Source organism: Epinephelus lanceolatus, chromosome 11 (assembly GCF_041903045.1).
Source record: "Epinephelus lanceolatus isolate andai-2023 chromosome 11, ASM4190304v1, whole genome shotgun sequence".
NCBI lineage: Eukaryota > Metazoa > Chordata > Actinopteri > Perciformes > Serranidae > Epinephelus > Epinephelus lanceolatus.
The window spans coordinates 16,408,312-16,422,192 of NC_135744.1; the positions used below are offsets into that span (position 1 = coordinate 16,408,312).

Genomic DNA, 13,881 nt, shown 5'->3' on the forward strand with positions numbered 1-13,881 from the left:
CTCTGCATCAGTTTAGTTCAGTTAATCAGCAACCATTAACATACAGTAGGTTAAGCAGGATATTTAATAATACAAACCACAGACTGACATTTACTGCACGCCTCAATAAGTTACTGTCAGTGGACTGGATGGTGTAATAATTCTCAGGCACTATCAGTGCTTAATCATCTCGTATTAAAATTCATATGGACATATTCTGTCCTCATAAAAGGTCAGAAAAATATATTTTCAGTGTCTCCCAGCAGGTTTAAAAATGTATTTATCATTGCTTGCTTTAGTTTCATAGTTTAAGCTGGACAGAAAACAGGCACCTACACACTCAGAGACAGTCACCAGTAGAAAATACCTGTGCCAGTTATGCAACAAATAGCCTGTAGTCTCCAGGGTAACCAAGGAGGGTCACCCAGGGAAAGGGTGTGTAATGACATGAATTCACTCAATCAGCCAACCACAAAACACGACGACTAGCAGCTTGGCCTCACATCCATAATGACAAAGTGTGCTCAAACATTGGCAGCTGAAGCTACGTGGTGCTGGAGAGAATCACAGATTACACAATGTGATCTTTTCCTGCCGCCCGATCTATGGTTGCCACAGCGACTTTAAAGATCCACAAAGAGAGGCCCACCTTTAAAGCCTTCCTCATCGACGATTATGGTGTAGTCCTCTGGAGTCTCTGTCAAACTGAAAAACTTGCATCTGAATGGGAGAGATAAAAAAAGGAGAGGGCAAGTCAAACAGTGGATACAGTATGTGAAAAGCTTTAAGAAAAAAAAATCCCCATGCTGGATTAAGTCAAACAATTACTGTCTTATTCAGCTCTGCTGCTCCCTGAAGCGTTCATAACATACACATCAACTAGTCTGGAGCATTAAAGAGACAGTTTTATATGAAAAGATACATCAATGACATGTGCATAAACCAACACAAGACTACAACGATGCCTGTAAATGTCTTCTTTATCATTTTATATTGAATCTGAGGCTCATAACCGAGCTATCAATAAAGCACAGGGCTGCATATAAAACTCCCCACTGCCAACTGCTGTGAGAGGAATCTCAATGATAGAGAGATGTTTTTAAATATGCAAACATCTAGCTAAAAACATGTCTTATAAAATGTATACAATAATACTTTTAGCCATGTAGTTGTGAGGCTTTAGAGAAGGCAATGTCGTGTTATCAGTTATAATTACAAAGTGCTCTACATGTCAATAATAGAAACAGACAATACATAAAAACAACACATTTTAAAAAGAACTGATAAAAACTTTAGTGTATAAAAACTGAGGAAATAAAAGACAGTCTAAATGAACTTAAAACCCAAGTAAAATCAGGAAAGGCTCCCAGATAAAAGTATGTTTTAAAAAGGGACTTAAAAGATATCTCTGACTCAGCCGACCTAATTTTCTCAGGCAGACTTTTCCAGAGCCTCGAGACCCTGGCGGCAAACGCTCTGTCCCCTTAAGTTTTCAGCCGGGCCTCTGGAACAGACAAAGACCTCTGTCCAAGGACCTCAAAGTATGTCCTGGCGTGTATGGCACTAAGAGGTCTGACATATAGCTGGGAGAGAGACCATGAAGAGCCTTAAATGTAATCAATAAAATCTTAAAATGTATTCTAAAACATACTGGGAGCCAGTCTCTTGATAATGGACGTAGCTTCCATGATGCCATTTTGAAGCCTCGAGTTTAGCACCGTGGACGTCACCATCTTGTGTTTTTTTGGAGCCAGAAGTGACCATATTGGGTGAGAGACTGGAGCTGTGGAGGGTTAAGGGGCTGAGACTGAGGACGAGGACACTATCGGCGCATCAGAATGCATTAGCGTTTACACTACAAAAGATATGTGGTCAAATGCATCCCACATCACCTCGGCGAGTGTTTCGAGTGATCTGATCTTGATGCGTCTTGGTGGTCGTTTACACTTGATTTCAGGGCTGTCTGCTTGTAATCGGATCGCTCTCAACACATGTTAATACCAGGTATAAAAAGAGTCATTGTCCAATCCGACGAGTCAGAGATATCGGGCTGTTGGATGATAGGTTGGTCGAATTACTTCTTGCTTGCTTATTGTAGCTATTTTGACTTTATAGACATTTATTGGATACATTCAGGTCTGTATTATAATGTGGTAAGTTGACAAATTATTATCCAGCCCTTTGTGAACACACAAGCTAATTAATACTTGTGTTTTGAAAGGTTAATGCAAGAAATTAACTGACTTAACTTCAATAACGTGACCAATAACTTGCAAAATGCAATGCCACTGCATCCATTACAATGCAGGTGAACTTGAAGTGTCTATTTAATAGACACTTAATCCTGTCAGCAGGATTAGTGTTTGCATGATAATAAGTGTCTCATGTCACAAACATGGCTGTTTATCTAACCTCTTCATGTTTTTCATACTGACAGAAATGTGTCAGCCTGGCATCTAATGTCTGGTCAGATTCATAATTTGTTGACTAAATCACTTAGTTCCTGAATTAAATCAAATTTCAAGTTTTATTTATTTGCCAACACATGCCAAAACTTCTGTGTTCCTTTTTGTGTTAACTTATTAAATGTCCATTTTGTTAAAACCGCCTTTCTCTGAAACACTTTATGTATTATGTTTCTGTCTGAAATCAATATTCAATGCACCAAACCCACACCTAATGTAAAATAATGACAAGTATTGATAGAAACAGCCTGTAGTCATGTTCAGCAGACTTTCTTCAGCACAAATGAAAGCAGCGCACTGGAAAAACACCAAGCACAACACCACTCTGATAATCACATCTTTACAGGCCGGCTACTGAATGCTTGCACGTCATATTTGGCTGAAAGGTGTGAAAAACAACAGGGGGATAACAGGAGCAGCTCAACAATGCTTTCTGTGGGAACGGCAACATTTCCTCTTGGAATTAAATGAGCTGACACTTATTTGACTTGCAGTGCGTTTTTGCAGAGCCAGGACATTGGGATAATTAGCACTGGAGGTTTCGCCCTGTGCCTGGGTTACTAATACTCCTTTAATCATGATCATGTCATTATGGATATTACTTAATGACTTACTTTATTCTGTTATGACAGTTTTCCATACAGATCAACAGTGAAATAGTAAAATCACTTATCAGCCATCACTGAACTATCACCCTGCGTTACTTACATTCTGTGTGCACGAGAGGAACTTCCGGGGAATGTAAAGGTAGTTCAGACTGCAGAGCATCGCAAACCACTCACAACAAATGTGTTTGTAAAAACTAGGAACATAAATACAAAACACAAACAGGATCAGCACAAACAGCATGAGTTGAATATTTCTTGTAAGTGTTGCTCAAAGGGAGGATATCTCAATTACAGGGTCCAATAGTCATGAAATTTCTGGAAAGTTATGAAATTAGAAAAGCTGCTTCCAGGTCTGGAAAAGGTTTGGAATTAACAGAATGTTTTAGGAAAAAATGAATATACATTGTTGAGGCTATTGCTGAAAATATGCTCATAAAATACATCAAACATTACATGAAATATGTTCCTTGTATCACTAATTTACAATCTATTGCTGAACTGAAACCACCAGTATTACTGTAAAACTTTAATTAAAAGCCTCGTCCCAATTAAACACCCAGTCCCTTTTACTAGCCCAATGTGGCTACACATTTTGACAAATAAAGGCCTGTCTCAATTAGAGGCCTGGTCTGGTTGCCAAGCAGTCCATTTTTATAGAGGTTCTTTGGAAGTATAACAATGGATTGTTGACCACCCACTTGCTTATATATCACACATACAAATATAAATGTTTAAATTTTTCTCAATATGGAGATGCTACACATTGTTAGCTCGGTTCAGTTCATTTTTACTGAAACCATGGGCACCGAGGAGGACAGTAAGTCATTCAGATTTACTGGCAAGACGTGCTGCGTGTGTGTGTATGTTTGTGGCTGCAGCCGCTGTGGAGCTGTGAAAATGTTTGTGTTGTTTGCTGGTGACTAATCCTAGGGGAAGTGGCAGGTTAAAATGCTGATGCACCCGCTGCGGTGTCCGGTTGTTTACTGTCAGTTACTTTTGTTTTACTGGATGAGTTTTGCCTTGTTTGTGGTTGTGTTGGTGATGAACAGTTTCTGCACAGGCTGCAGAGCACCGTCTGGAATATATGGTTGGTTTGGACATGAGGCCTCTGACATTGATGTTCATGCACTTTATTTTGTGGCCTAAATATGTTCTTTACATTACTACCTCTGTCACATACCCTCATCATTATATACATCCATATATATATATATATATACATCCATATATATATATATATATATATATATATATGTGTGTGTGTGTGTGTGTGTGTATATAGTGAAAAATTGAATTTCCCCTCGGGGATTAATAAAGTATATAAAATTTAAAAAATATATATATATACATATATACATATACATATATATATATATATATATATATATATATTTATACATATGTATATATATATGGTAACATACTTGAGCTGTGGAGGAAACATTACTCTGCATTACTTAATTGTGTTAAGAGTGACCCCTACATAGTGGGTGAGATTGTCAATTCTGACACTATGCAAATCACAGCTAAGGAAGTTTTTCAAGCCATCTCAGAGTTAGCTGATAATAAAGCATGTGGCTCAGATGAAATGTCTGCAGAGCACCTTAAGCTGGCAAGCCCAAGGGCAGTGGTTCTCCTTGCTATTTGTTTTACATGTTTCATGAGTCATGGTGTGTTACCAGACTCTATGTTGTCCATTACTTTGGTGCCTATCATCAAGGACAAAGTGGACAGGGTGGGGAGTATTGATAATTATCGGCCAATTGCTCTAGCCAGTGTGTTGTCCAAAGTTTTGGAGAGAATTTTACTACACAGATTATCTGTATATCTATGCACCTCTGATAACCAGTTTGGCTTTAAGGCTAAACTTAGTACTGATTTATGTATCTATGCACTGAAGGAAATGGTGGAAAAATATAGAAGACAGAACTCTACTGTTTTAATTGGTTTCATAGATGCATCAAAGGCATTTGACGGTATAAATCATTCTAAATTGTTTTTAAAATTACATCAGAGGGGAGTGCCTGACAGTTTTATAAGGATCCTGTCTTATTGGTACTCAAACCAGAGCATGCAGATTAAATGGGGAAATGCTGTCTCTGCTCCATTTGGGACAAGTAATGGCATTCGACAGGGGGGGCTTTTGTCACCATGCCTCTTTAATATTTATATGAATGATCTTTCAGTCCAGTTAAGAAGCTGTAAAACAGGTTGTATGGTTGGTAGTGTACTTATTAATCATCTTATGTATGCCGATGATTTGGCAATTGTTTCGCCTAGCAGTGCTGGGTTTCAAGAGCTGCTCAACATATGTTCTGATTATGGTATAAAATTTGATGTGAGTTATAACGCTAAGAAGAGTTCTGTTATGATTTGCAGAGTAAAAGGGGATAAGGACCTCGCTTTTCCATCTTTTTACCTGTCAGGACAAGTGCTCCCTGCTTGCTCTAAAACTAAATATCTGGGACACATCATCACTGATGATATGATGGATGATGATGATATGAACAGACAGCGTCGTAGTTTATATATGCAGGCAAATTTGTTGACCAGAAGATTTTCCTGGTGTTCAGAGAAGGTTAAAGTGAGTCTTTTCAGGGCTTACTGCACCCCTTTTTATACTGCGCCCTTGTGGATTAAGTTCAAAAAGGCCAGCGTCCGCAAACTTCAGGTTGCGTATAATGATTGTCTGCGAATTTTGCTTGGGAAACCAAGATGGTATAGTGCAAGTGAACTTTTTTGTAAAGTACAAGTAATCACATTTCATGCTCTTTTGAGACGACTGACATTCAAATTTATATGTCGACTTAACAGTTCTTGTAATGCAATTATAATGATGTTGACTAACCCTGTCCTCAGTACTGTACGATACCAGTCTGCTATGTGGAAACACTGGTATGACTGTCTTTTTTAAATATTGTATGTTTGTCTTTTTTAATGGACCTGGAGTCTAAATAAAAAGGTTGATTGATATATATATATATATTTATGTATATATATATATATATATATATATATATATATATATATATATATATATACACACACATACACACACACATGCACAAACCGGACCTATCCATGTATTAAATTGAGAGATGTCAGAGTGAAGGGGCTGCCTTGGACAAGCGCCTCGAACAGTTGGAGATTTGGTGCCTTGCTCATGGACACCTCAGCAGTGCCCAGGAGGTGAACTGGCACCTCTCCAGCTACCAGTCCACACTCCATGCTTGGTCCAGACAGGGACTTGAGCTGGTGACCCTCCAGTTCCCAAGCCAGTTCCCTGTGGACTGAGCTACTGCCGCCCCAAAGATTTATGTCAGTAAACACGTTGCATAATTTTAGTATTATGAGGTTATGTCATCTCATCCCATTATTTTTTTCGAGTGATGGTTTGCAGTTTTCATGTTGTACATATTCCACCTTGCCTGAAATAAAGACTCCACTGACATCATTAAATGATAACACACTTTTATTAAATATATTATTAATCTTCAGGGAAAAAAGGAGCAGATGTGCTGTTTTACACAGTGAAAGCCCTGAGTATTTATTGACTGTGGCTACTGTTAGGGCTGTCATCTACTTATTTAACTGACTGAAGCTTTAAGTGTGTTCACACCACCGGACAACTAGAGGCAGTTGTACGAGTTGGTTGTGTGCGGGTTAAAACACTGGGAATAGACAATAAGTAGTATATTCATCAAGTTTAGGTTTAATTACCTTGAGTGATGGACTTTGGCTGACATGGTGCATTCATGTTTGGTTTTCTGGCACTTCCTTATCATTAAATACCAAGTTGAGTATCAGAGCTTTCAGAGAAGTTTCCCAGTCTTACGCAAGACTTAGATGTTGATGCTCTGCTTGAGGTTTCTACCATTTTTTTCCCCTGTTAAAGGATTTTTTGGAGAGTTTTTCCAAAGACAGAGGGATGTCTCTGAGGCAAATTGTGATGTGTGATATTGGGATTTATAAATAAAATTCAATTGAATTGATATGAACTCTATTCACAGGCCTGAAACTGCTAATTACGGCAACTCAGGTAGCACCTGAACGCAGCATTACCATTTCTGCTGAACTATTTTATAACATGCTTTAATGAGTGCATCAAAAAATGCATGATTTTAAAGAGAAACTCTGCTCGTGTTTGCAGTCAGGAGCAGATTGTGACCATGCAAACTGATGTTTGAGGCTAACGTAGCAACATGTAGCTCTGTAGCTTCTCTTACTGGACTTGTGCAATAGCTGTGGCAGCTGTGGCTTTTTTTTCCACCAGCAAAACAGATCAGTTTGCACATCAAAAGATGGCGGGCAAAGCTGAGAAATCACAGAGTAGCTTATGTGTTTATTAGGCATCAAGCTTGACAACAGGAAATGCTACAAGCTACTTTAAAAAGAAACTAGACGAGATGAGAATACAAAGATGACTCGGACTTTATTTGCTAAACCCCAAAGTGTCAATATAATAAAAGTGGCAGCTCATCCAACCAAGAGGAGCTGACAGGGATGAGATTATGTTTTCGGGTTTAGAACTAAAAGAACTAATTGAATAATCAGTTAATTAATTGGTGACTACATTAATAGTCAAATAATTGTCTTTTTTCCTCGAGCAAAACTGTCAAACATTCACTGGTTCTCCAGTGTTGTTTTATATCTTTGTCACCATTTGGGTTTTTGGAGACATTTAAAGACGTCACCTTGGGGTAAAATTGTGATACATATTTTTCACTATTTTTAGACACTTCCCAGCTGGATACCAACGCTGTTGGACTTTAATTTTTGGTTGAATTTAGGTTGTGACATCAGGCAACCAAAATTCAGAGTCTGGACAACATCTTATGCCAAGTTCAGTTTGACAAAGAATACTGACGACAGATAACGTCGATATTTTGTTGGTTTAATTTAGGTTTTTAAATAACTAAAATTCATTGTCTTCTAAACGTCTCATGTCACCACCAAAGACCAATGTCTTTCTGATGTCATATTGACTTCCAGTACCAATTGGGTTTGAATCACCAGATTAAGGGACTGTTCTTTATTTATCAGAGGAGGGGCCGGCTGGGGTGTGACTTTTTTTTTTTTTTTTTTTTTAACCCTCCCCAAAGCTATGCCATTTTTCCTTGGGGCCTCCCTGAGTGACTCGGGGAAATTACATGAACCTCCCTCCACCATAAATTAGTTGTTGGATTTTAAGAACTTACCCATTAATGTGTGAAAGTTAAAAGTTGAAGATTATTGAAAAAAATACTATTAAGTATTAAAAAACCTTAATAAAGCAAATAAAGCCCAGGCTATTAATTGAAGTTTTACGGTATACACACTAGGGCTGCCACGACTAGTCAACTAATCGATGACTAATCGACTATTAAAATAATCGGTGACTATTTTAGTAGTCGACTAATCGGTTTGAGTCATTTTTCATAGAAAAGTACTATAAAAGTACCCCAAAATACTCTTACTGCAGCTTCTTACGTTCAGATATTGGCAGCTTTACACACTCTCCTGTGACAGTGAACTAACACCCTTTGGCGTAAGTATGAAACAAGACATTAGATGACGTAATTTTGGGGTTTGGGTGAGACAGACCGACATTTTTCAACATTTTAACACATTTTGAATGAAATGATTAGTCGACTAATCGAAGAAATAATCAACAGATTAGTCGACAATGAAAATAATCGTTAGTGGCAGCCCTAATACACACCACCCCATTCACATTCTGGGTATCGAATGACGTACTGCAGTGGTTTCTGTCTCACTTTAAAGGTCCTGGTGTTAGTACTAGGGGTGGGAATCACCATAGGATCCATGATACGATATTATCATACTAAGGTCACAATACATTATTATTGCGATTTTAAATATGTTGTGATATCCTATTAATAAAATATATTGCAATTTATTACCCTTTGTCAACTGTGAATTATGTCTCCAATGGAAACCTTTGTCAGCAGTTGTTTTATCTAAGAAGATTCTCGCTTCTCACTTCAGCCTTTATTTATATTATAAAAAAATGTATACTTGGCACTGTGTGACGATACGATATTGCCACACAAAAATATCATGATACTACACTGCATTGATACTACCCCCCACCCCTTATCGGTACTGGTATTGTTTTGTTTTTTAAAGTGATACCCAGCCCTGCCAAGGACTGTCAGAAATGTGAAAACCCAATAATAATTTATGTTTTAATGGTTTCTTGCAGTGGTTCGCCGGTTACAAGACATATCATGATATGAAAATTGATGGTTATCATACCGTGTACAATTGCTCATGTACGATGCATGCACATATTTCCATTTCCAATTATTGTAATAAAATGTTTGCTCAACCAAAAATACACCCTTCATTCTGACTAATAACACTTTTGTAATACTGTGACAACATGAAACCACAATATTCTGTGGGACGATTACTGTACCACTGCAACCCTACTTCTGACAATGACAACTGGTGTAATTTTGGCGATTTGGCATGTTTTCCCTAGTAATCAGCAGTAAAATGAAACAAAATGGAACCATCTAAATGTGTATGCTCCTCCCTTGAGCCAAAATAAAAACCACAAGTCCCTCCTCGGTGCTTCAAAATTGTTTTCCATGCCTCCCCCTTTTTGCCCCCCCCCCATAAATAACAAACAGTCCCTAAACAATCATGAAAATACTGTTGAGTTGCAGGCCTGTTATATGGAAATAGAGAGGGTAATTTAAATGACATCAGGTAATGAGTGATCTGAAGGGGACTGTGTTTGATCAGTAACTTGAGGACTTAAGGGAGCTGTGATTAGTTCAGTGACTCTGCCTGTTTTAAAGGAGCCAGTGAGTCAGTCAAGTGAACTTATCTGCCAGGGCTAATATTAATAATATATGGTGGTAATAAAAGCTGCACAACAGAGCAATAACAAGTGAAAAGGCCTGTTGTGACGTCACTGCGAGAGCTGTTTAATTAAAGTTTCCTCAGGCTGAATAGCTGACAGTAAATATCAGTGAATACAGTGCGTGTCCTCTGCTGCTTGTTCAAGTTGGGTTGAAAACATGTAATAAATGCCCCGAGAGAAGGGAAAACACACACACACACACACACACACACACACACACACGCATATACAGAGAGAGACACACACACCCCCGCTGGCGTCGACCCAGCTACAGATGGCACAAAGCTACCAAATGACACTACAGAACACGGATAGGCCTGGAAACTGGTGGCACAGACCAAACACACACTCTTCATATGACACATGAAGCTGTGTTTAGAGGCATGAACACAACTACAGGACACACACACACACACACACACACACAAACAGCTCTGCAGACACAAGTGCATCAGCCCCGGCTTCACTTTGCTATATGTGTCTCCTGACAGTAAACAGCTCCGTGTCACCGACACAAATCACTCTGCGTGTCTCCATGTTAGCTGGCGCCTCAGGGAAGTTACCTACCTTGTTTTGGAGGCCAAGAAAGCGAGTTTTATTAATCCGTGAGTGCAAATCTGGATCCCCTCTTTCTCTATACTCGCCACTTTCAAGCTGTGCTCTAAAATATGAAGCTCCATCTTTTACGTCTTCTCATTTGAGGAGCGACTAAAATGTCAGAAAGCCGAAATACTGTCAAATAAGATGCATAAATAAATAAATACACGCGCACGGCAGGCTGCAGGCGTTTTAAATAGGGAAATAAAGAGCGAGGCAGGGTGGAATAAAGAAAGCAAAGAGGTGAAAAACGGACCTGCTGTCAAAGCCTGCAACGGAACCACGCGCACTTCCGGTGATGGGTTTTCAGAATAAGGCTCAAGCACAAGCTGGGGTTAAGATAAGACTGTTAATGACACGCCGAGGAAACTCTCACGTCACAGCAGCTCAAGAGACACAACACAAGAGAGGGGAAAAAAGACAAACAAACAAAACAACAAACTAACAAAACCATAAAAAACAAACAAAAAACAAACAAAACAGCCCCCCATGAAATAAAATAGATTAAACAACAACAACAAACAAACAAACAAAAAAATAGAAAACAGCCCCCCCCCCCCAATAAAATAAAATAAAATAAAATAAAATAAAATAAAATAAACCAATAACAATAAATAACAAATTAACAATAACAAACAAAAACATAAAAAAGCAGAGAGGGGAAATGAACACCTTACAGCAGCTCTCAAGAGACAGAAGCAAGAAAAAAATAAATAAAACAAAACTAACAATAAATAAATGTATTTGTTAATTAATTAAAATAAAACTAATACAAAAATATTTTTTCCAACTCTTTTTATTGGGGTTTTTAAAATTAAACATACGTTGACAATAGTATAAAAGTAAAAACAGAATTTTTGATACAAATGTATATGTTATATATTAAATGAAGCAAAAATACTCTAAAGGGTGATTTGTCATACATGTATAGAAAATACACTTTTTTTTTAATAATAATTCTATACCATCATTTTAGATATATAATCACAATAATTACTAATTGTAATTACAAATAATAATTAATTATACATTTTTCCCTAGCTGTTTTCCCCCCTAATTTGTAAGAAAATAATAATTTTCTAAATCTTTTTGTTTTTTGCAATTTCTGGGACATTTCTTATTAAGTTGCTCACTGCCATTTCCCCCATGTTTTTGAAAGAAATCACACCAGTTTGCTCAGGGGTCAAAGGTTTAAATACTCGTGAAAGGTGTCTGAAAACAGCACAAGAAAATGATGTTGCTCCAGGTTTCAAAGGGTTAAAATATAAAGAATTGCACATCTCTGTTGCACTGATGTAATATAATAAATACATTATTGTATTATTAGTGCTTATAATAGGAGTAGTCTAACAGGAAAAAGTTTAGTTTCAGAGTTTATACAGTGCCCTCCAAAAGTATTGGAACAGTGAGGCCAATTCCTTTATTTTTGTTGTAGACTGAAAATATTTGGGTTTGACATCAAAAGATGAATATGGGACAAGAGATCAACATTTCAGCTTTTATTTCCAGGTATTTACATCTGGATCTGATACACAACTTAGAAGATAGCACCTTTTGTTTGAACCCACCCATTTTTCATGAGAGCAAAAGTATTGGAACATGTGACTGACAGGTGTGTTTTGTTGCCCAGGTGTCTCCCAATTACATTGATTATTCAAACAATAAATAGCACTGGATGTCTGAGCTCAGTTTCAGATTGGGTACGATAGGTTTTGCCTGTGCAGACTGCATTTAGAGGTGGAACCAACATGAAAACCAGAGAGCTGTCTATGGGTGAAAAAGAAGCAATTGTGAATCTGAGAGAAGATGGACAATCAATCAGAGCCATTGCACAAACATTGGCCATAGCCAGTACAACCATTTGGAATGTCCTGAAGAAGAAAGAAACCACTGGTGTACTAAGCAACAGACGTCGAACAGGTAGACCAAGGAAAACATCAGCAGTTGATGACAGAAACATTGTGAGAGCTGTAAAGAAAGACCCTAAAACAACTGTTAGTGACATCAGCAACAACCTCCAGAGGGCAGGAGTGAAGGTATCACAATCTACTGTTCGCAGAAGACTTCATGAACAAAAGTACAGAAGCTACACCAGAAGATGCAAACCACTCATTAGCAAGAAGAATAGGAAGGCCAGGCTGGAATTTGCCAAAAGGTACAGAGATGAGCCTCAAAAATTCTGGGAAAAAGTTTTATGGACTGATGAGACAAAGATTAACTTTTTCCAAAGTGATAGAAAGGCGAAAGTTTGGAGAAAGAAAGGATCTGCTCATGATCCCAAACATACAAGCTCATCTGTGAAACACGGTGGAGGGAATGTCATGGCTTGGGCTTGCATGGCTTCTTCTGGGACGGGCTCTTTCATCTTCATTGATGATGTAACACATGATGGCAGCAGCAAAATGAACTCAGAAGTCTACAGAAACATTTTGTCTGCTAATTTAAAGAAAGATGCAACCAAACTGATTGGGAGATCCTTCATCATGCAGCAAGATAACGACCCAAAACACACTGCCAAAACAACAAAGGAGTTCATCAGGGGCAAGAAGTGGAAGGTTTTAGACTGGCCAAGTCAGTCTCCAGACTTAAACCCAATAGAGCATGCATTTTACCTGCTGAAGAGGAGACTGAAGGGAGTAACCCCCCAAAACAAACAACAACTGAAAGAGGCTGCGGTGAAAGCCTGGAAAAGCATCACAAAAGAAGAATGCAAAAGTTTGGTGATGTCAATGAGTCACAGGCTTGATGCAGTTATTGAAAGCAAAGGATTTGCAACTAAATATTAAGTCTCATTCACTTTAATCTATTTTAAGTTTATATGTTCCAATACTTTTGCTCACCTAAAAATGTTGTGTTCCATTACAAATAATGCTATCTTCTAAGTTGTGTATCAGATCCAGATGTAAATACCTGGAAATAAAAGCTGAAATGTTGATCTCTTGTCTCATATTCATCTTTTGATGTCAAACCCAAATATTTTCAGTCTACAACAAAAGTAAATGAATTGGACTCACTGTTCCAATACTTTTGGAGGGCACTGTATTTAGTTCTACATTTCTAAAGGAATCTGGGTGAGTAGTGATTAAAACTCATGACCTTTAGTGTTTTTTAAATTTTAGCTCAGGCCCTAATGACATCATGCATATCAGGTCCAGGACCTCTCAGTAATCTGAATGTGAATGTGCTTAGTCAAGGTTTTATACCGTTGTAATTTGGGTGCTTTTATTCTGAAGGTAAAAGGTGAAACCGGAAGCGCCTGTCCCGGCAGCTCGCCGCAGCTCGTCGGACCTGTTAAATGTGAGAGCAGAGGACCGCTGGTCCCCATGTTTGCTCTCCGACTGGAATAGTTAGCAGCTGG

General features: G+C 38.2%; 1 protein-coding gene across 1 annotated transcript in view; it reads right to left on the minus strand.

Annotated features, from left to right (window-relative positions):
• Window positions 1-10,827, minus strand: part of castor2 (cytosolic arginine sensor for mTORC1 subunit 2) — a 33,026-nt gene extending 22,199 nt beyond the window's left edge. Inside the window, exons 1-2 of the mRNA XM_033609409.2 lie at window positions 10,494-10,827; window positions 629-699 (exon numbers count right to left, since the gene is read on the minus strand). Coding sequence (XP_033465300.1) covers window positions 629-699; window positions 10,494-10,606 — 184 coding nt within the window. The 5' untranslated portion in view covers window positions 10,607-10,827. The remainder of the gene's footprint in view (window positions 1-628; window positions 700-10,493) is intronic.
• Between the last annotated feature and the right edge of the window lie 3,054 nt (window positions 10,828-13,881).